This window comes from Talpa occidentalis, unplaced genomic scaffold (assembly GCF_014898055.3).
Source record: "Talpa occidentalis isolate TD23 unplaced genomic scaffold, MPIMG_talOcc4v2.1 talOcc4.15, whole genome shotgun sequence".
Classification (NCBI taxonomy): domain Eukaryota; kingdom Metazoa; phylum Chordata; class Mammalia; order Eulipotyphla; family Talpidae; genus Talpa; species Talpa occidentalis.
The window spans coordinates 56,909,255-56,932,313 of NW_023601543.1; the positions used below are offsets into that span (position 1 = coordinate 56,909,255).

The 23,059-nt window shown below is 49.7% G+C and overlaps 2 protein-coding genes across 3 annotated transcripts in view; one reads left to right on the top strand and one right to left on the bottom strand.

Moving 5' to 3' along the window:
• PPP1R3F (protein phosphatase 1 regulatory subunit 3F) lies at positions 1-15,486 on the bottom strand. Of its 2 annotated transcripts, none has more exons than XM_037512390.2 (4): positions 14,486-15,486; positions 5,517-5,572; positions 5,214-5,296; positions 1-2,851 (listed from the first exon to the last, which is right to left on the bottom strand). In XM_037512390.2, the coding sequence occupies exons 1-4, from the start codon at positions 15,484-15,486 to the stop codon at positions 1,550-1,552; spliced, it is 2,442 nt and encodes an 813-aa protein (XP_037368287.1). In that variant the 3' UTR covers positions 1-1,549. The 2 variants fall into 2 exon arrangements, with proteins under 2 accessions (XP_037368287.1, XP_037368288.1); XM_037512391.2 differs by having other exon boundaries at positions 3-2,851; positions 5,214-5,293; positions 14,486-15,125.
• FOXP3 (forkhead box P3) overlaps positions 15,020-23,059 on the top strand; it is an 18,605-nt gene continuing 10,565 nt past the window's right edge. The window contains exons 1-2 of the mRNA XM_054695735.1: positions 15,020-15,147; positions 19,161-19,577. Coding sequence (XP_054551710.1) covers positions 19,558-19,577 — 20 coding nt within the window. The 5' untranslated portion in view covers positions 15,020-15,147; positions 19,161-19,557. The remainder of the gene's footprint in view (positions 15,148-19,160; positions 19,578-23,059) is intronic.

A 23,059-nucleotide genomic window follows, 5' to 3' on the forward strand; every position in this document is an offset into this window, starting at 1 on the left:
CTGTCACCACTAAATGACCAGCTAAGTTCTCGAGGCATGCATGCCTGGCAATACCGCTCCCTCCCACCCCATTTGCTTGCTGCTGCTTGTCGGGTTTTTTTTTTTGTTTGTTTGTTTGGTTTTTTAATTGAGCATCTCCTAGAAGAGTGGCCAATGAGGAAGGAGGGAAACTAGGAAAGTACAGTGTCCTGGAAACCAAGTGAAGAAGGGCCATCAAGGTTGAGATAACTGTGTTGGATGCTGCCAACACATCAAGTAAGATGAGGTCTGAGACTTGACTGCTGATATAACACGGTATCTTCAGTGACTTTGGCTCCTTTGCTGAGGAGGCTGGGCAGAACCTCTGATGGAAGCTATTTCAGAAAAGCTTTGAAGTGCCGGAGAAGAACTGAAAAAAGCTTATGTAAGTATTTCTTTCAAGAAGTCTGGCTGTAAAGGGAAGTAAATAAATATGTGGTGCTTTATTTTGCTAAGTAGAGCTTTTATTTGCATGCAGTAAATATATCTATCCTTTTTTACCCCAACAGTCTGGGGTCTGGGTTTCCTGTTTTTGAGTTAGACATGTGCTGTGTGTGGACAGCAACTCTGGTCTGATTCTTTCACAGTACATTAAGCCTCTGTCCCTCCTGAGATGTCACCTGTCTTGGGGGCAGATGGGTCTCCCTGTTGAATGTCACAGGCATTTTTTTCAGTAACCTCAAAACCTTGTGGCTGACATACAACCATTATTCCCACATCCAAAGTGACCACATCCACCACTGTAGCCGCATGTGTGACACCAAACCCTGGTGTGGCTACTTCTCCCCACACTGGCAGAATGTGGAAAAGATCAAAAGACCTTCCCCCCACACCCCCCCAAAAAAAAAAACCCAGACCACATAGTTTAGGACAAGGTGAGGTGACAAGGACATTTTTAAATAGCAGCAGCAGCCATGACCACATCCCAACCCCTAACATCCCAACAGTCCTCCCACAAAACAACGTGACCACCCTGCACACTCACCCACCCTGCACACTCATACTCAAACAGGAGACACTGCACAGTAAGACACTGTTTCTCATAGAGCTCTATTGTGGCATATAATAATAGGTACTCTATATAAATTAAATTAAAAATAAAGCTCCAGCAGGTTGCACAGGTTGGCTGTTAATAAATATATCTCTGGGTAATTGTGCCCCAAGACCAGCTCACGACCACTCTCCCTCATCCAGAGAATTATACAAAAATAAATACAGGCTCGGGGTAGGGGGTAGGGAAGGGAGGACATGCCCAGTTCCATTCTGAAGTTCTTCCCGTTCATACCTTCCACCAGTCCCTCTTCCTCTCCACTGGTGTCACTGCAGGGAGCCCTGTGCTAATGAGAGCTCGGGGACAGGGACAGGGACAGGAAGGCTCTCTCCAGTTGAACATTCTCAGAAGCAAGGGACCATGGTCCCCTCACTATACAGGTCACATATCTCATCTGATCCCTCTGGGGGTGGTTCAAGGGCTTCCCCTCCCCAGACCCCAGAGAGGAAAGCCTGTTGTTGCTGATCCCACCAGCAGCTCCTACGAGAACCAGGCCAGAGAGAGGCACAGTGCAAGCACCAGGAGGGACATACCACTGTTCAGAGCCACAGGGACCACCACCAACCCAGCCAAGACCCCCAGAGTCTGGGTCAAGGGTCCCCGGAGCTGGGGAGGTAATATACACACACATTCTGCAGGGGCTGCTGGGGTGGGAGAACTTTTGGGGGGCTCAAGGCTTGGGCTTGAACTCTCTTCCTCCTGGGAGCTCATGTGGGGCCTGGCCAGGCTGGAAGGACAGACTTCAGTGCCCAAGGGGCCAAGGAGGGTGAGATTTTGCCCCTGAGGGGCTGGAGCAGCTAACTCCTGGCCAGATATAGGAACTGAACTGTCTGCCCACTCAGCAGTAAACTCCATCCGGGCTTCTGTCCCAGACACCCCCAGGGACCCTGTCACCCCAGCTATCATCCTAGTCATGTGCAAAGAGTCAGTGTCCTTGCCCATTCCCTTTTCTGGAGCCACAGTGAACTGACCCTCTGTCCCCAAAACCACAGGGCTGTCACATCCCGAGCCCTCTGCCCACGGGAGCCACACATCTCCCATAGTGGCTGCCACAGGATGGGCCCCACAGAGGATTTCCGGAGGCGATTCCTTTGGGGTGTCCCCTTCTGGGCTGGAGGGTATCATGGAGAGCCCTTCTTCGCCCTCCCCCTCCTCATCAGGGTCCTCTGTGTCCTTGATGAGCTCCACACCGCGCCCTAGCCGGGCATAGTGCAGAGTGATCTCCTCAGCCAGGGCGCTGTTCAGGGCCCGCTCGGGGCCAGGCCACTTCAAGATCAGGTCGCGGTCCGTGAGTATGCCCAGGGGCTGGCTGGGGGACAACCCCCCATCTGTGGGGCCCTCCCCATCACCTCCTGCCCCACCTGCAGCCACAGCAGCCCGCAGGCGGCTCAGGTGGGACAGGTAGAGCTGCTCCAGCTCCTGGTCAATGGTGTCCTCGCCAAGCAGCTCCTCCAACCCACTCATGGCCTCCAGACCCCCAGGTGGCTCATCCATGATGGCCCCCACCATGGGGTCCTTTCGGCCCCCTCCATTCTCACTCGGTACTTCCCACGTGGCCTCCACCTGGTGCTGGCTGGGTTCCAGGAGAGGCCCCACTGGCCCCTCACTTGCATCGGGCCCTGAGGCCTGGTCCCTGGGGGCGCCTCCCAGGCCACAGAGAGAGGAGGAGGCAGGAATCCTGATGACTGGTGCCTGGGGGACCTCTGTGAAAGCCACAGGCGGACTGCTTCGGGGGCCATCACCTTCCTCTGGGCGTTTGCCAGTCACTGTAACTTCAGACACCTGGAGCCGAGGTGGGGGAGGTCAGGGTAGGAGGGGAAAAGGGAAGGGAATGAAGTAGGAGGGGGTGGGACAAGTAGAGATTTTGAGAGCTGGTGACAGCTACCCCCACCCCTACAGGCCTTTGCACTAAAACTCCCCAAAGAACAGTCCATAATTCTCTAAACTCCAAAGATAATGTTGTTTGTATTACAAATACAAAGTTGAGATGGAGTAAAGGGGGCTTCCTGCAGATAAGAAAGCAAAGGAATTCAGTGGACACCAAGATCTGGTGAAGAGCTATCAGTAAACATTACTAGCTCTCCTCCAGAACACATCCAGAACAGCTACAAGAACTCACGTCTTCCCTTTTTAAAAAAAAAGTATTTCCCAGCTCCATCTTTTGACAAAGCCTGGAGACTGACCTAGCAGGCAGCTCGAGGTCCAAATACCATTCTCCTCTAAGAAGAGGAAGGGCTCCTTTAAGAAGTGGCTGTTTCCAGGTTTGGGACACAGACTCATCCTTAAGACGAGTCTGGGACACACTGTCATGGCAGTATGTGAGGAAGTGCTCGGAGAATGATGGGATGGTGCCCAAAAGGCTCTGGAGACTATCCATACAAGCTCCTACTGCCCCGAGAGTTGAATGGAAGCATCAAAATAAATAAATGAGGGCACTGGATTGAGACACTCAAATAGGCTTCAAATTCATGTGTTCATAATGATATACCAAAAGCAAACATTCTTTAATTGGTCACCTTTGGAAAATCCATTTCTTCTGAAAGCTAGTAAATAAAGGGAAAGGTTAAACTAAACAGATTAAATGAAATTACACTAAATTAAATTTAATAGGGAAAATTAAATGTTTACATAGTTTTCCTATATAACTATACCTCAAGGTAACCAAGCAGTTGATGTGAGAAAGCTTTTCTTTAGAGAATTCTAGCTAATAAGGACAAAAAAGCAAACAAAAAAATAAATGAAGAATAAGAGAATTAAATTTATTCTATTGAAATTAATTTAATAGATTATATTTAATAAATATAATAAAATTGATAGTTTAATAAATTTAACAATAGATCATATTAATTAAATAGAATGAATACATCAATAAAAATAGAGTAAAAAACATGTTTCCACCTGGATATAATCAGCCAGATCCAGACTGCAGGAAATTCTACAGGGCAAACAAGGTTTCTTCAACAAACAAATTGCAAGGAAAGGGAGGGAAATTAAAAATTCTCAAAAGAGCCATTAACCAAACACAAAGTATTACCCTTGTTTGGACCCTAAAATACTTACAACTAAGGAAATTCCAACCAACAGTGACCAAATATTTGATGATACTAAAGAATTAGTGTCACTTTCCTGAGGGTGTGATGATGGCACATGGGATTTTTGTTTCTTTGTTGCTGCTATTTGGGGTTTTGGTTTTTTTTTTTTTTTAGAATTCTGAGGTTCAAACTGAAGTATTAAAGAATGGGATGATGTCTGGATTTTTTTTCCTAAACTAGAGCGCGAAAGGGGAAGAGGTGGGGATATAGAAAAAGTAGGACTGGACATGTTGAAATTTGTTAAAGCTGGGTGATGGGTATATGTGGATTCATTGAACTGGTCTCTTTACTTTTATGTTTAAAATGTTTGTATTAAAGGTTCACACACACACACACCCTCCAGAATTCCTCTCTCTCTCTGCAAGCACGGCACAAGCTCACCAGGACACTGATTTAGCCTCCAGCTCACTGCACCCCTCACAATCACGGTCTGTTCTCCTCACAGCAGTCAGAGGGTGCCCATCTGAACTAAGTCAGTTCAAGGCGTTCCTGTGCTCTCAACCCTCCATCTGGTCACTCCCCTATCACTCAGGGTGAAAGCCAGAGTCCTCCCCATGGCCCTCCACAGTCTGTCTCTGGCACCTCTCCCACCTTACCCCTGCAGCTTCCACTCATTGCTCTTCACACGCCTTTGTCAAGGCCCTGCCTTCTCTTTCTCTCGTCCTCCTCCTCTTCCCCCCATCTCTTTATTCCCTTAATTTTTTCCTGAATACTTATCCCCATCGAAAATACCATATATTTTAAATATTATTTTGTTTTATTATGTCTTCTCCACTAAAACGTAAGCCCTACAAAGACAGCGTATTTGGTTACTACAGTATTCCCCGCATCCATAAGTGCCAGGCACAGAGCAAACACTCAGTAACTATGTCCCAAACTAATGAATGGAGTTTCTCAAGCCCCAGGTGAAAGCTTGCATTCTACTCCTCCCCCCATGAGGTTCTAATTTGGGGACCTCGCTCTGACCTCAGATGAACCCAGAACAAGCCAGTGTCCAGCACCACCCAGCCTCCCAGCAAGCTGTCTGTCCAGATTTGCAGGGGCCTGCTTACCTGAAGTGTCATCTGGGGCCATGGACGGAGAGGGGTGGGGGCTACCAGGGGACCCACTGACTCCTGGACATCAGGACGCTCTGCTGGAGAGAGAGAAGAGCAGGGTTGGGGCAGGGCAGTGCACAAGCACGCCGGCCTTGGTTAAGAAAATCTGCTTCTCTAGTCAATTGACAGTTTGGCTCTGAAGCATTCTGTGACAATCTAAGGCAGAGGGTGTCTCAAATTGTATGGAAAGAAAAATGGAAGGAAGAAAGAAATTGGAAATATAAGCACAAACTCCCCCGACTGCAGTCAGCTGCTTACCCACAGCAGGACTATCATCATCCGGGCTCCTCATCCTCAGCTCTTCCTCATTAGGCCTGTGGGGCAGAGGAGAGAACAGATGGATCTGCGGACATAATTTCACAGCTGCCTCTGTCCACCCACAGGAAGCAGCACTACATACTGTAAACATCTGAAATGGCTGCTTACCACACACAGCAATGGGCTCATGGAACCCGTGTTACATTCCCTTCCCACCGAGCAGCTCAGTTATGGCCTTCTTTGTGTGCTCTCAGAGCAGACTGCGGCAGACATCACTGGGCAAGCTTAATGAACACTTTGGATCATTTCTTTAGGGCATATCCCTGGCGCTGGAGAAAACTATCTTTTCTAAGAAAGCATAAGTGAGGACCATGGGACACAGGAAGCTGCAAAGGGGAAGAAGGGAGCGGCAGGAGAATGGGAAGGTGGGTAGCAGAAAAAGGAAGTAACCTGGGGTCACAGACCCTCCACCCATCCCCCAATCAGCCTGGCAGGCCATTTAACCTCCCTAAGCCTCCTCCTCCTCACTTTAAAATGGAGCAAAGGGAACTGGGCAATGCACACCAAGATCAGATAAGAGAAATGAAACCACCACACCAGACACAGGGGCCTGGCAGAGAGAAGAAGCTGAACCAACCGTAGGCTAATTCATGGATCTTGTTCCTCCTTTGCCAGGCAAGTCAGGCCCCAAGGCTTGAGTGGCATAAGCCAAGTGTATTTTAGCCAGATCTTGCCAGGGGTGGGGTGATGGGCAGCAGAAAGAAACTTCTGCTCTCATTCTCACAAATGAGAAGCAAATGTTTACAGATTAAGGCAAATGAGGAGAGCATTAACTGAAACAAGTTCAGAGACCTGAGAGCAGCTGAGGCAATTGCTCAAACCTTGTTCTTCCTAAGAAGTAACCTGATGATGTTGACATTTTTGGAAGTGGTTGCAACTTCTTGAAAACACGTAACTTCCTTCATAGAAACAGAGTATCATGAGCTGACCTGAATATAGTACTTACTATGGTGCTAGGCACCATTCTAATTAGAGCCCATGTATTAACTCAATCCTCATGACATCCCTAGGAGATAGGTACTCTGAATCCTTTGAAGTAGGCAGTACTACTCTCCCTATCTTACAAATGATGCAGTGGAAGTCAAGTACAAGTCTCAAGATCAAGTAGTGAAGCTTGAAACCTAGGTCTTCCAGCTCCTAAGTCTGTGCTCTTAACCAACAAACTGTGGCTTCTTGGACAAGGGAGACTGGGCTCTTCCCCCAACCCATTCTCCAACACATTCTGGAAGGACACAAAGGAAGGCATTAATAATACCAAGATCACCACCTACCCCACCTCCTGCACTTGGACTTGTCTCTATACCCCGCTTTGGCCCACACACCCATTCCCAGTTTCCCTGTCTTCATGGAACACTGGCTACAAGACCACCAGACACAGAACTGCTTTCTCTTAGCACGCTCAGGGAGGAAGCTTGAACCACACGCATGGAACCAGAGCCTGGAAGCTCTAAAAGGGACATCTATCTGTCTTGCTCCATGGACTAGAGTTCATCCATCCCACCAGAGATGTGTGAATCAGAATACTGGGGCCCGGTGTGGGTGACTCGGGGAGCACAGCCATTGATTCCTGCACATCATGGAAGAGAAAGGGGGATTCAGAGCAAGCCAGCTTGGTCCTCCACCAAGTCGCCTTAGGGGGTCTAAAATCCAAGTCTTTGGACTTATGACTCAATGTGACTTTTGCTGACTTCTTTTGCTGGTGTAGTCTTACATCAAAGAAAGTCACCTTCGAGGAGCTACTGAACCAAGCCTCTTCAAGAAGAACCATAGAGACAGAAAGACAGTCCTCCCCCGGGGGCATGCCTAGGCAAGCCTTTCCCTACCGTCTGGCCAGTGCCAACAAACACCACAACCTGGCTTGTACTGAAGCCACTCCCGAGTCCTAGAGGGATGCAAAAGGGGGGGGGCAAGGTACTCAGAACAAAGTCAAGCAGCAGGAAAATAATTCCACGGTTGAGGGAAGAAGAAAAACAAATACAAAATAAATCCCTCAGCCCCCAGAGTGTCTTTTCTGCAGCCAAGGAGGGTGCACAGAGGGGGCCCATCCAGAAAGCAGGTCAAGCAATTGGGCCAATCCCAAGACTGACAAAGTCAGCAGAGACACATACAGGTCACTCTTCCGACCTCCCAAATCAGAGGTGGAAGCAAGAGGACCACATTTATTGTTCACCTCCTCCATGAGCCCTTTAAATCGATTCACCAAGTCATTTGAAAACATTCACATCTTTCCTCCAAAGCAACACCATTCCCTTTTTACAAGTGTGGAAACTGAGGCTCAAGGAACCGTGTGTCTACACCCACTAACTACATACACACCACACTGAGAACATCCAAAGAGGGTTCCATTTTAAAGACAGTGTTTGAAACCGTGGGCTTCAGAAAAAGAAAAAAAAAAAACCTAAATATCCTTGAACTGTCTTTCATGGTAAGCACTCGGGGCAGCTATGACTTGAACCAAAAGGAGGCTGGTGAGAGAAATGGAGCACAAATGTATACGGACTCTGATCAGTAACAGAGAAGAGGGATTCTTAGAAAAATGGGGAGATTAAGAACAAAACTGTACCTCAGTATGCTTGCACACTTTCGAGAAGGAAACCTGCTCTTTTGGTACCAGCCCCACAAATGCCACGTGATATCTCAAGGGCAATGGGCACTAGTACACAGACCTGGGGGCATCTCAGGCACACACCCTCTGGGGCAAGCTGGTGTGACTTAAAAGGGGCCAGTCGGGCCGATTTGCCAACCTCCTGGGTGTGAAAATTCCTCCTGCAATCAGGAAGCTCCATGGCCACTGACCTCAGATAGCACCCCGGGGAACCAGGGGTGAGATTTTCAGAAAGAGATGCCGACTGGCCCCAGCCCGGGCCAGGTAGGACAGAAAAAGGTGACTCAGCACAGACAGCGCGAGAGGGCTGATAACCTCCATGAGGAGCAAAGCAGACTTTCAGAGCAGCCACATTCCTGCCATCGCCACCACCGCCACTCCTCCCACCCCGTTCTCTGTGAACACCCCAATACTCATGTTTTCGAAGAACTTGGCCAGCTCAAAGTGGGTCACATACCAAAACCCAAAGGGAAACTCAGCAGAGCCTGGCTCCCTCCCGTGCAGTCAACCCGAAGGTGACGCTGACTCTCCGGGGCCAAGGGGGTTTCAGAAGGCTGCCGGATACTCGGAATCCCAGTCACCCTCAGCCATCTGCTCTCTGAAAAGAACAGGGTCTGAAGGCAGCTGTGAGAGCAAAGTTCTGCAGGGCACTGCTCTGCGCTCCCCAAGGACAGACCATGTCCACGGCAACTCTGGGCTTCTAGACCACCCAACAGGATGCAAAGAGAGCAGTTTACTGTGCCTGAAGCTACTTTTACAGCTGTGACCGCACCCTTTTTGGAGCATTTCACACGGTGGACTTAGCGCATCCATACAAGTGTCAACATACACACATGACAAAAAGCAGTTGCTCTTTGAACATCACCTGCCCTTACGACGTGTCATGATGCACTCTATTTCCTATGCTAGTCCCTTTCTTGGAAAATGTTTGTTGGAATCCAGTAAACTGATTTCACATCTCAATAAAGGATCATGACATGTACTTTTGAGTTACCCCAGCTCTGCCACCTACCAGCTGTGTGACCTGGAGCAAGTTACTTAACACTATGCCTCAATTTCCTCATCTGTGAAAAGGGTAAAACAGTAATACCTACCACAGAGAGCTGTTGCGGGGATTGAGAAAATACTTAAAAATCACTTGTAACATGCTTAATAGTAACCTCCTCCAAATTTCCCCTGAGGGAAGTTGAGGCTCCAAAAAGGAAAACGGCTTGTCCCACACTGCGAGCAGCCTGGCACAGCAGATAAAAACTGGGGCACTACAGCAGGACCACCCCACCCCAGCTAGCGGTGATCTCAGCTCTGCCACTTCCGTAGTGTGTGGCCTAAGGCCCACATCCTTACCAACACAGCCTTGCCAGTTTTCTAGGAACAGAAGAGGATCACTTTCACACAAAATCCTCACTCTCCAGACAACTAAGATGACTCCTGACCCAACCTGTTTCGACTCAGATTGTTCTGGTTTCCCCTAAGGCTGCCAACTCAGATAGCAAGTGGGGTCCCCATCCATTCAGCTATAGGTGCGAAGAAAAACCTCTAAGGTCTTACTGTGCAAGCGGCTCAGTGACAAGACCCTGGAGACACAACAGTGAGCAAACCCAACTAGGAAGCTTACGATTTAGTGTGGAGAAAGACATTAAAAAATATACTCACACTCATTCTTTCAACAAACATTTATTAAGCACCTGGTAAGTGCCAGGCACAGTGGCAGGCCCTGCAGGAACACAGCAATGGACAAAAGCGGGCTACGTCCCTAGCCCTCACGGAGCTTACAGTCTAGCAGGGCAGAGAGGGTCAACCGATTCCCTAATGAAGGTCCAACAGGAAGGTCTAACTGAGGTCAGTGATTCAGAAAAACAAAGAAGACCCTAGAACCAAGGGTCTTGGTCCAGACTACAGGCAGATGCCTGGAAGGAAAACATGCAAGAGAGGGGTAGAGGAGTGTGAGGCGGCTCAAAACATGGCAGGGGAGGCAATGGAGTTGATCTTGAACCAGGGGAGACACCAAGTGGGGATATGAGGCTGCAGGAAGGAGCGACGAGGAAGAGAAAGGCAAGTGCATTAAAAGGAAAAGCAGCAGAACATGACCAAGGCTAAGCAAGAAAGTTAAGTAGAAGCACTCAAGCCTTTGAAAAGAAAACCAGAAAACCACCTATGGAGTCTAGCAGATGTGGAGGGTTGAAGCAAATGGAGGTGACTCTTTAGAGCAGGGTTGACAATGAAAGGGAGGATGATTAAGGGGTGGCCACAAACAGTAGGGACAGAAGGAGGGGTCAAAGCAGACTGTTAAGTCGGTAGAGATGCTAGCATACATAGCGGCCAATAGAGAGGATCGGGTGAGGAGGGCAGTGAAAAGTTGTCAGGAGAGAAAGGGTAACTGATTGTCAGGTGCTGGAGCAAGTGGTGGAGGGACAGGCCTGAAGGAGAAAAAGGGTGCCCCCTCCTCCCCTGTAACACAAGGGAGGGCAATCAGTCTGCAGGCTTGGGGGCTGCAAGTTTTGGGAAGTTCCATTCTTATAGCTTCTATTTGGTTTTTTTAAAGCAGGAAGTCTGAAGGTAAAGAACATTTGAAAGAATCATATAAGGGAGGAACAAGAGTGGGTCAGAAAAAAACCCTGCTGGGCAAGTACTGCCAAGCAGGGTGGAATATGATCCCCAATTTGTGGCAATGCTCATCTGCTCTGCCGGGTGACATTCTCTAACAGGACAGCCTCTAACAATCAGTGTTATGAGAAAACCCGGGCCTGAGGAGGCTGGAATGGATAGACAGAAGTCCCCGAGCAAGCAGTCTCAGAACTGAAGGATCAAAACAAAGAGTATGCACAGGGCACAGAACCCACATTCCTGGTCCTGTGATAGAAACGGCATGGGCAAAGGCCTGCAGCAGGAAGGGGCAAGACACCTTGGATAGACCACGTGACAAGAGCTTAAAAGACAGAGGACCGCACGAAGTGAGACTAGTAGCCAAGGATGCCAGATTGGGGGACAGGGCAGGGGGTGCATGAAGGTCCTAGCGAGGCTTTCTTGAGCTTTATTTTCAGGAGCAATAGCATACCTCCTGAGGGTATTAAGCCAAGGTAAATTAGGAGGGCTCCTCCCCACACCAGCCCTGGGATTTTGGACTATGAGAACCTCAGTTTGCTCATCCAGGAAAGATGGATAAAACCTATTCATGGGAAATGGAAAAGTCAGATGAGCTTTTGCCTGAAAACACTTATCAAAGCACCTAGCAAAGGGCAGGGTCTCTGCAAGGCCTCATACAAGCCATCTTTACCTGCCCCTCCCACCCAGTTCTAAGACAGCCCTTTGCCATCTTAGCTCCAGTCTACCTTTTTCCCTGTTAGAGCCTAGTACTGTGCCCTGCACAAAGCAGGCTCTCAATAAATGCTTGTTGATGGGTCATCTGAAAATCTAAGCATTATCAAAAGCTTGTTCCAGCAATCCAGGGAACTCATCTATTCCAGTCTCTGAGCTGTAGCCAGATGGCTACCAACTTCTCACATGCCCCCACCTGATGTGGCTGCACCCAGCACACAGTGGGCTTGCAGCCAATACTTCCTGATCAAGAACCCTCTACAGTGGGTTTCCCCCAGATTAAAGCTGGCAGCCCCTGAGCGACTCTACTGTCTTCCAAGAGGTGGCTGTTCTTCAACAGCACTCTCAGTCACCGGCAGCACACAGGTTTTAAAGACAATAATAAGTTGAAATGTACTCGCCAAGAAAGCCACCAACCTACAAAGAAATATCTTATCGCTGATCTTGCAATGAGCACCAACCTCCCCTTTGCAAGAGCTGAGATCAGGAGATAAAGAAGCTATCAAAAAGCCATCTGCCCACTTAAAATAATATCACAAGTCATGTTAGGAACCACAGACCCGGGGCCAGATACCAAAACAATTGTCTGAACGGGCTGCTTCTTTTTCTCCTTAAAACCACCCATGTATTTTAAAAGAAAAACACCCTCTCCACCCACCTTGGCCCTGTTCCTTTCCTTTCACACTCTTTAAAATGACCAAACCTTATTACCCCAACTGTAACATCTTACAGTGCTCCCACGACAATCGGCTGGGATGACGACTTGGGAAAAGTGACAGACATGAAGGCAACTATGGCATGGGAACCACTTGATACCTTGATCTGGGTGATGGCAACACATGGGCATAAATATGTGAAAATCTATTGAGCCTTATACTTCGGATCAATACACATTATGTCGGTGTCCCTCAATAAAGAAAGAAAAAAATGGTAAAAGGAAAGCACGAAATGCTGGGAGAATCAGGAGTGAAAGGCAGATTTTGCCCTGAATCCTGTTAGGCCTTCAAGAGGAACAGCACTGGGAAAAAAAAAAATGTCCCTGACATTCACTCCCTAGTTGTCACTCACTAACTTGAGCAAGCTAGCTCACCAATCTGTGCTACCTGTTCCCACCTCTATGAAATAGGTGTGATCATAGCATCTATACCACACAGCATGCACAGCAGGCCTCGGAGAGGATTAACTTGAAACTCTCACAGAGAGATCAGTAAATGCTGGTCACTGTTTCCATTCACAGTTACCACCATGCTTCAGTTACCTTGCCTAGGTTTACTGCGTCCAATCCTGCCACACAAAGTGACTGTCATTCCCCTTTATATGAGAAAACTGAGGCTCACAGATGAAGAAACTGAGGCAAGGTCACACAGCTGGTGACAAGCAGAGGAGTTGGGAAGGGGACAAAAAGGAACTGTTATGTGTGATTCTGTGAACAGGAATGATAGCACCTGGCACCACTAAGAGCCAGGCTGGGTTCGGAGTGCTTTTTACTCATCTGCTCTGAAGTTGGGCTGTAATTATGCTTCACAGATGAGGGTACTGAGGCAAAGTGCAGTTAAATGAGTTGGCCAAGGTCACAGGCCAATGACGGCAGGGCTGGGACTTGAACCCAGACCCTCTGTTAGGATCTAAAGGCTTAATTTAACCCTGTAAAGAAATCCATACTGCCCCCCACTTTAGACTAAGTCTCAGGTTATTACAGGGCTCCCAAGTCAGTAAGTGGGTGCTTGTGTGCTTGTTCACTTATCCAGACATATCTGCCCACCAGCCTCAAGCTAGACTGAACCATTCACAGCCTGAGACCTGGTGAGGACCGCAAACATCTTGTTGCAGCCAGAGGATTGTGATCAAGCATATACAAGGTCCAAAAAAAACACTTTCCCATTCCCATTCCTCCCCAGGAGCAGGGAAATATATGCATTTCCCACACGTGCACAGGAAATCTGTTCGTCCCAGGCTAGACTTAGATGGCCCCCAAAAGAATCAGGCCTAGCTGCGACCCTTGAATAACTCACAGCTTGATCGAGAACACCTAGGAGAATCGTGTATGGTGGTATGGCAAAAACCAAGGACACAAGCTTCAAGTCCAGGCCCAACTGGTTCTGCCCCTGCCAGAACCACTGCTTCCCAGGAGAGCATGGCTCAGACCCTCACTTCAACAGGCCTCAGACTAGACTAGAGCATAACAGTAAAGAGAGTGCACAGGTTTCAAGGTCAGACACAAATTGCAAAAGCCAGGCGCCATCACTTCCTCAACCAGCTTCTCCCTCTGGAACCCTATTTCCCTGCTCTGTCAAAGTGGGATCAGGTTCTCTGCCCCTGAATGGCAAGGCCCTTGGTCCGCACCACCATGTCACTGCAGTTCTCTCCATTCCAGCACACTGTCCATTATTCACACCAAGCTCATTCCCACCTCAGGACCTTTGCACTTGCTGTTCCCTCTTCCTAGAACGCCCTTGCTCCCGTGTGTGCATAACTGTTTCTCTTCATCATTCAGGACTCAACTGAAATGACACCTCCTCAGAGAAGTCCTCCTTTTCCCCTTTTCTACAAACTCTCCTCCCCACCCCCCACCATGTCTGTGCACAATTCTTATCATCCAGGACTCACCTCCTCAAAGGCCCTCCCTGAATAACTGCTTTAGCAGTTATCCCCTCCCATACTATCACCTTACTCTATTGTACTTTCCTCTCAACAGCTAACCTTATCCTTATTTGCCTGCTCATTATTTTTTCAATCTGTCTCCCACAGGAACCTATATGATCCTTGAGGGCAGGGAAGATGTCTGTCTTGTTCGGGGCTTTACAGTGGAATTCAATAAACGAATGAACGAAACCCCAGTAATTAAAACAGAGCCTAGCACATGTAACTGACTGAATGTGCCCGCCTCCCAGTCCTGGAGCACAGGCCTGAAGGGTTCCGGGGTCGGGATGCTTGTCCTCTATCCTAGACACAGCCCAGTGTTGGCGGAGGTGGCGCTGGCACACATTACCTGCGCCTCACCGGCTTCATGCAGCTCTTCAGCTGCCTGGCCTCAGCCTCCACCGGACCCTGGCACTCAGGCTGTGGCTCCAGCTGCGGCAGCTGCTGCTGCTGGGGCAGCCCTTCGGCATCAGTGGGTGTGGGAGCGGGTGCGATCCGGAGCAGGACTGTGTAGTTTCGGCCGTGGTTGTTGGCCCAGAAAGTGCCCTCGGGGGTCTCATAGCGCACCACGAAGTCCAGGCGCGCCCCATCGCCCGCGCCCTCAGCAAAGGGCAGCTGGAAGGCAAAGCGGTCAGTGCGGCCGCCATCATCGGGCGAGGAGGCGGGCGCCTGGCCGGGGCCCAGGCCAAGGCCCGGATCCAGGATGGGATCTCCTGTTCCTGGTCCTCCCGCTCCTGCCCCCGGCGGGCTGCGCGGGACGTAGCGCGCTGGGTGGTCGCAGAAGGAAGCCCAGCCGTCGTGTGAGGCCCGCACGTGCACCGCCTTCTCGAAGGAGCGGTTCAGCACGCGTACCAACCCGCGCAGTACCGGCGGGCGCCCCCCTGGCACCCAAACCCCGGCACCCCCGGGAACCGCTCCAGGAGGCGGCAGCAGTGCCTCCAGCTCCACCATGACGCGCCCCAAGCGCTCCAGACGGCCCGGCGCGGGCGGCAGCGAAAATGTGGGCACCAGGTAAAACCCCCCTCCGGCGGGCACGGGGCACAGCGGCGAGGGCTCGGAGCAAGCCTCCTCTTCCTCCTCCCCTTCATCCCCATCCTCGCCATCGTCGTCCTCCTCAGCCCCTCCGCCGTCGCCATCTTGCCCGGCCGCCGCCGCCATCTTGCCCGCCCCGGGCCCGCCCCACGGCCGGTAGCGGCGCAGCTGCGCCAGCGGCAGCCCCAGGGCCTCGTCGGCGAAGAGCACCCTCCGCGGAGCCACCGCTGCCTCAATCGAGGTGCGGGGCTCGCCCGCGGCCGGCGAGGGGGGCGCGGGATGCCGCAGCGGGGGCTCCACAGGGGCCGTGCGCGCCATATCGGCGGCGGCGGCGGCACCGACGGCACCGGCGGCGGGACCGGCGGGGGCAGGGCTTGAAGGGGCGGGTAGCCAATGGGATGGCCAGCGCGGGGGGAGTACGGCTCACGGGGGGCGTAGGCGGCGAGATGAAGACAGGTAGAGCGGAGAGCCAATGGAGAGCCACGCACGGGTGACGTAACGGTGAATGGAGTGCTGGAGAAGCACGCAGCCAATGGGGATGTCCGAGAGTGGGCGGTGTGGGAGGCGGAACGATCGGGAAAATCAATGGGGAAGCCTGAATGGGGGTGGTGCAGGGTCCAGGATGAAGGGAGAAGTAGGACAGTAAATGGGCAAGTGTGAGCGCGAATGGTGTGTGGGCTCTGGGGAAAACGGAAGGGCTACGGGCAATGGGAGCACCAGGGAGTAAACAGAGAGGCCCGAAATGTAGACCTGTGGGTTGCGTAGGTGGTGGGACGGCAGCTACAGACAGCTAACAGCCAATGGAGAGCCACGCACCGGTGATGTAGAGGCGGGCTAATGCTGCAGCGAACCAATGGGCAGTCTTGTGAACTGCACCCCGCCTTCAAAGGGCAGTGCCTGGGCGGAACTAGCCAATATGGAGGTTAGAAGGAGGCCGAGAGGCGGGACCTGAGGGCCAGAGCCAATAAGGATGGAGGATGAATGCAGGAGCGAGGAAGCGATACGGCGGGTAGCCAATGGGAGAGCCAGACTGAAGGCAGTTCCGCCCTCAAAGGCAGTGCTAGAACGGGATGAACCAATGCTGAGCGTAGAAAATGTAGCGGGGAGAGACGCGAAGGCGGGGCAAAAAGAGCAGAGCCAAAGTAGGGCATTGTAGATGGTGTAAAGGAAGAGGTGAAGAGCCAATAAGGACCCCGGAGAGAGGGTGATGCTTAGGTAGTCTGGACTGTAGGGTGAACGGGCACCAGAGCCATAGAATACAAGAATATGCTTCTCGTGGATGGATGTGCCTACTGACCTAGATCTGTGAATGCCCAGAACCGCTGAAGACTGACTGCACCCCAGTGTGGGATGTAAGAAATCAAAACGGGCTCTCCCGGCATTTACTGGCTTCCCCTGCCCACCTGTGAGCCTTTGCTCAAGCGCTGCCACTAGCCAACAATGACCCTGATTGTCATCCTCAGCATTCTCCAGAACTTGGCGCAGTTGTTGAATGAATGGCCAAATAGGAAATTGAGCTTTGGGGACTCCCTGGTGGCGCAAGGGGTTGAGACACAACCTATAAAGCTACCCGTAGCCACTGAAGCACAAGTTCGATCCCCGGCCAGGGAGGTGACCCACATGGCACAGCAGACCTCTCCTGACTCGCCCGCTGTTCCCCTCAGCAGTGTATTTCAGTCAGTCTGCCTGTTCTGCTCCCCACTCTGTCTCTGGTGAATCCTCTCACCTCCCCCCCCCCCGCACCTCTGGCCTGTACCCCAGTTCTTGTATAAATAAAAAAATAAAAAATCTTAAAAAAAAAAAAAAAGAAATTGAGCTTTGGGGAAGATTAGTGTTTTCTAACTGTAGATCAGCAAAACTACCTGACCGTGAGCCGCCAGGAGTTGATTGGATGTGTTGGCACTGACTAATGTAATCACAAGTCCAAACCCTAGCTTTCTTGCCCCACGCACTCCATACCCTACGGTAGCCTCACCTCCCTTCTCTCTGCTTTCACCTCTGCTCCTGCTGTTCCCTCTCCCAAGAGTGCATTCTGCTCCTGCTTCCTCCATCTAGTGAACTTGCACTATCCCGTTGAGCTTACACCTGTGGGAACTGAATTATAGCTTATGTCCACTGAGCCTGTCTACTAATACTTGCCCCCTCCATCTTGGGAGGATTTACTGCACACCTACTGTATGCAAGGTTCTGACTCCCAACAGCCCTAGGAGGGAGGTGGTTCTTCTAACAAGCACCCCCTCTTCAGGTATCATTGTCCAGGATGGAGTACTGGGTCAGGAAGGAGTATGTTCAACTGTGAGTAACAGAAAACTTGTGAAATAATGGGGTCCTTCAATAAAATAGAACTTTGATTTTTTTTCACACATAAGGGTCAAAGCTGGTAAGTAGTTCAGGGACTCCTTCCTGCCCAGTTAGGTTATATCCGTGCCCTTGCTGGCCCCAAGATTCATCCTTCCACAAATCCTGTCTGCTCTCCATTCAAATTATTTCCCAAATCTGCCCTCTCCTCACCCACTCCACTGCCAGCACAGTCATCACTCAGTTGGACTATAGCAGTAACACCCCCTCCCTGGTCTCCTGGTTCCACCCTCACACCTATCACCCTTTCTACACTCCGTCATCAGAGGAATCCTATTAAACCCTAACACCATTCACATTTTTCCTCTGCTCACAACCCTCCCGTAGCCACCTCCTCACTCAGGGTAAAAGCCAAAGTCATTAACCTAGCCTGCAAGATCCTATGTGGTCTACCACACCTAGCCCCCTCTCTGACCTCACCTTCTAACCCTCCTCTCACATCTCTCTAACCACACCGACCTCCCTAGTAGAGCTTTGCAGATCAGGCACACTTCTACCTCAGGTCCTTTGCACTGACTGTTCCCTCTGGAATGACCCGGGTATCTACATTGCTCCCTCCCTCACCACTCTCAAGTCTTTTGTCAAACAGCCCCTTCTCTGGGGGGACTTTCACTGACCTCTGCTTACTCCTACCCGCTATCCCCCAGAAGACTTCCATGTGAGAAGATATGTCCAGTATTCAGAGAAGAGGTAGTGACTTCTGCCCCTTCTCTGCCCACCTGAACCCCCAACCCTCACTCTGCAAGGGTCCTGGCTCTTAGCAGCATCATTGTCATCCCTCCCATACCCTAACTACCACCTGAGTAGCCTCCTGGAACTCCCAGGGCTACAACCCTCAGTTTTGTTCCTACTTCTCTGGCCACTCCTCTCATGGATCAAGCGACAGTAAAGGAGAGACATCCTAGGCAGGGTATACGGAGGATGTAGCCCATGCCTCTGACTCTGAAAGAGAAAGCCAGCCCCCTCCCTCAGAGTGGGCAGGGAATGAGGCCTCGGCTTTACGAACTGACCTGGTTTCTAGTCACTTGGGACGTGTGGGAACAGTTTAGTTCCAAGTCCACAGGGAGCAAGGGGTCATTCACCCTGGAGACATCCCTAAAACCAGTTCCCCACGGCTCCTTCCTGAGAAGCACACTCCTCACACCATCCCTTGCTCCCAACTATATGCTCCAACATCAGTGAAGCCCCTGCTGTACACAGGGTTCCTGTGCACTTCCAACTTGAGGGCCTCTCCTCAACTTGGCGCCTCCCCTGGCTGCCTGGCACACATAGGCCATCTTTGGGTCTCAGATGTGTCCCACCCTCAGAAGTCTCAACCAGTGAAAGTTTTGTTTTCAACTAATGGTAGAGAGGGTTGGGTTTTCTTTTTTAAATTGTTGGCTGATTTTTTTAAGGTCTTTTTTTTCCTATTCACCCTTCTTTCTTCTTTATTTCTTGTCTTCACAAAGCTGGGCCATCAGGACCCCTCTGGGCTTTTCCAGAAAGGTGAGTCTGAGTTAAGGAAAGAGATCCTCCTGTTTTTGTGGGTTTGGGAGGTGGGGGAGGAAAAGAGACAAAGAGGCAAAGGGGTGGGTCTTTGGCCACTGGGTTTATACTGTGTGAATGAAAAGCTGTTTCCAATTTCTCCTCCTCAGGCATGAAGCAAGTCTTGCAGACGGGTGGAGTAGAGGCTGAGTGACAGAACCCTGGCCATGCACGGCGCTGAGGAGCCAAGGATTGGGAGTGCCAGCCATGGCCTCTCAGGGGCCTTTATCCCCTGGGGCTGGTCTCCCCTGTGACCTGTGACTGGAGTGGGTGCCTGCTAAGATGAAGACACATAGCCGCCAATTCTTGGACAACTTTAAACCCTCACAAGCTTAAAGCTCCAGAAGAATCTCCAAATCCTAGAATCTCCCATGGTTGCATCCTAGTCAGGCTGCAGGACACCTGAGGATTGCAAAGCCTGGGACCAAGGAAAACAGGGGCCCCACTCGTCAGCTGAGAAAATGGTGCCTCTGTTTTCCCCATCTGTAGAGCAGCCATCATGACAAGATGGTCCTCAAAGAGTCCTGGTGAGGCCTGAGCTTGATCAATTATGAGAAGTGTTCAGTGTTGTGTGTGCCACATGGAAAATTCGAGTTTAAACATCAGCTACAGGATGATGGTGGATATTTGGAATCCTACATTCTTGGAAACTGTGATTGTTTTGGAAGTAGAAAGTTGCCAAGGCTGAACACCTCAGAAGCATCAGGCCAAGGTGGCCTTGACACCGAGAGGCTTGGGGTTCCTAGGGGCCTCTGGGCTTTCACGAGGATGGCTGCGTTAATACCGGGGGCTTGGTTGGGACCTTCCCAGTAGGGTGGCCTCCAGGCCAAAGTTCTCAGGCCCTCAGTTGTGAGTAAGGCAAGACCTTTTTCCCTTTTTTCACTCACTGATGCTCAGTGCATTCTAGGGGCCAGTGATTCTCAGACTTCAATTCTGTGAATGTGTGGGGGTGGGGGGAGGTTAAACTCCCTGGTTTTTTCTCCATGAAGTAACTTCTATGGCTCTTGTCCTCTGGGTTGGAGGAATGTTCAGAGCACCCCCTTGGGCAGTAAGAGTGATGATGACTATATCAATTCTACCTAAGGGGAAACTTAGGCCTGAAGCAGGGCAAGACCTCTGGAAACCCATGCCTATTCCATTTCTTTCCCTGCTGTTTCCTGCCGGCACACAGGGCCTCACTACCTCTCTTTCTTTCACCAGAGACCCTCAAATATCCTCTCACAGAGTGATGTCTCTGCTTGCCTGGGTTGCCCCTGTGATTTATTTGAGTTCTTTTTCCCTTGTTTTTTTTTTTTTTTTTAAAACTGTGGTTTCTCATGAGCCCTGTTATCTCATTGATACCTCTCACCTCTGTGGTGAGGGGAAGAAATCATATTTTCATATGACTCGTAAAGGGCAAAGAAAAAACCCAAAATTTCAAAATTTCCGTTTAAGTCTCATAATCAAGAAGAGGAGAAACAGAGCGAGAGAGAGTGAGAGAGAGAGAGAGAACTATGAGAACCCCCCCACCCTATACACACTCATCAAAAAAATTGGATTATTAGAAGAGAGAGGTCTGTGGCTTCCACACCGTGGTTTTTCTTCTCGGTATAAAAGCAGTTGTTTTTGATATGTGACAGTTTCCCACAAGCCAGGCTGATCCTTTTCTGTCAGTCCACTTCGTCAAGGTGAGTGTCCCCGCTCTCCCTGGCCCCCGCCCCTCCATAGATGTGGGAGTTCTAAGGGGCCTCTCAGGAGAGAGTCTGAAGTCAGCATTGGGGGGTCAGGGACCCTCCGGCACAGGCGAGATGCAAGCTGCTACTGTCAGGTAAGGTATTTTTACAATAACAATAGTAATAACAAAAGCCTTCGACCTAATGGGTAAAGTACTTAATGTTTGGGCAGAAGACAAATGGACTGATATGTTGGTGGGTAGAATTTTAAAAATATGTCAACTGCCAGCCTGTGTATTTCAGAGTTTTGAACAACTTGAAACACTATCCAAGTATAACTGGAAATTTCAGCTACACCTCTCAGTATCTCCCATCCCTGTCTTGCTCTCACTGTTGCTCTGCCCCTCTCTGCTGCTTCCCTCTTTTCTGTCTTTTGCTAGCTCTGACCATCTTCCCTCTCTCTGGCTCCTCCATTGGGCTGCGCTCCATCTATCTCCTTTCCTCTGTCTCTCTCCTGCTGTCTTATCTCATCTTGCCTCCCCCTCACCCGCCTTGCCACCCAGCAGAGAGCTTTATGTACAGTTGACATTTAATAATAGCATGTTGTAACATCGATGAGGACATTTGCAAGAATGGGCAACAGTTGTGTGTAGCACGGTGGAAGGATTGTGTGATGTTGGGCGAGGCTGAGCCTTGCCTGGACTCGTGCTTCTGGTACATGAGTGCAGACCCTCCTGGGCGCATTCTCACCATCATCATTGTGGTTTAAGCTGTGGGGTCCTACTGCAGGATCTTGGGCGGGGGGTGGCCAGAGTCCATGTCCAGGGACAGAGATCATCATTCAGGGCTGGGGTGAGCTTGTCTCTGCAGGCTTAGCACAGTGCTGGGCAGACTGAACGTGCTCACTCAGTGTTGCCTACTAGTCGTTTTGTTAATCTAATGAGAATCATACTACTGGTTTTGTCCCTGCCTTATTCGATGAGTAGGAGCCCTTTTGGAGATCATTAAAAATTGGTTCAACATTGCTCTGTCATAACTGTCAAGACTGTTCTCGCATTGGTTCAACCATGTGCCGATTATCGGACATTCGTGAGATTTCTAGTTTTCCGCCATGATCATCCTTGATTGGATCCTTGAATTTCTGAAAATGGAATTGCTGGGGCAAAAAGTATGTACATTTTTAAGGTTTCTGACCATCTCTGCAAATTATCCTACCAAAAGGTTGTCCTACTTATGCCCCCTCTACTCAGGCTGCCCCTGCGTAGGTATCATCATTTTTAAATCCCTTCTCAACATCACAAGTCAGAAAAAAATAACTACCCCATCATCAATATTTGTGTTCTTTGATTACTTGCACTGTTCTTGATTCGAGTTTGGTTACTTATATTGGTTAGTGATCATTTGTGCCTTTGGGGTTTTTTTAGTTGCCTGGTCATGTCCTGAATCCTAATAGGGGGGTTCCTGGTTTTTTTTCTAATTGATCTTTCACAGATCTTTATTGAAAAGGATATTGACCTTCCACCAGCCATATATAGCAAATATTTTCTCCCAATTCATCGGGGTTTTTTTTTTCTATTGGTTTACAGTGTTTTGTGATTCTTGTGATGTTTTTATATAATCAAATAGTTGTGTCTTTCCTTCTGTGGTTACTGTTTCTGGTTTTGTGCTTAGAAAGTCCTTTCCCACTTGAAAATGAGATAAATGTTCACCTGTGTTGGCTTCTAGTCTTTTATGGCTTCATTTTTTCCATTTACTGTAGAGGTTAAGAGTGTGGGTACTGGAGCCAGACTGTCTGGAACAAACCCAGCCTCACCTCAAGCCCTCTGTGGGATTTTTAGCCAGGCATTTAACCGCTCTGTACCTCCATTTCCTCATGTACTGTGATAATGGTAATAGAATCTACTTCAGTGGGCAATTCTGAGAATTAAATCTATTAATCATATTATGTATTTAGCATAGGCTCTGGCATACAGTAACCCCAAGATCAGTACTATATATTATTTCTCTCTTTCATGGATCAGGAATTTCTGTTAGGATATATGACGCTGGTAACTTTTCAAACTGGCCAGGGAGGGGTTGGTGGGAAAATGGACTGATTATCCATCCTGTAAATTTATTCTTCTCCTAATTGTCCCAGAAACATTTGTTCGCCAATCTGTCCTCCTCTGCCCCCAAATTCGAAACGCCACATTCATCGCAAACTCAATCCACGTGGATGTTGTGTCTGAGCTTTCTATTCTGCTGTTTCTCCATTACCCTAGGGTGACACGTCTCTGTGACTGCCGCCTTGCAACACCATACATGAACAGCCATAAGCTCCCCCTGGCATTTGCCCATTATCATTCCTTATTTCAGTC

Coding starts and splice junctions, on each gene's coding strand:
- PPP1R3F (XM_037512390.2), bottom strand. CDS start 15,486: ATGGCGCGCACGGCCCCTGTGGAGCCCCCGCTGCGGCATCCCGCGCCC. Junction 5,573..14,485: donor ATGAAGCCGGTGAGGCGCAG/GTAATGTGTGCC, acceptor TCTGCCCCACAG/GCCTAATGAGGAAGAGCTGA. Junction 2,852..5,213: donor GGCCCCAGATGACACTTCAG/GTAAGCAGGCCC, acceptor CCTCGGCTCCAG/GTGTCTGAAGTTACAGTGAC.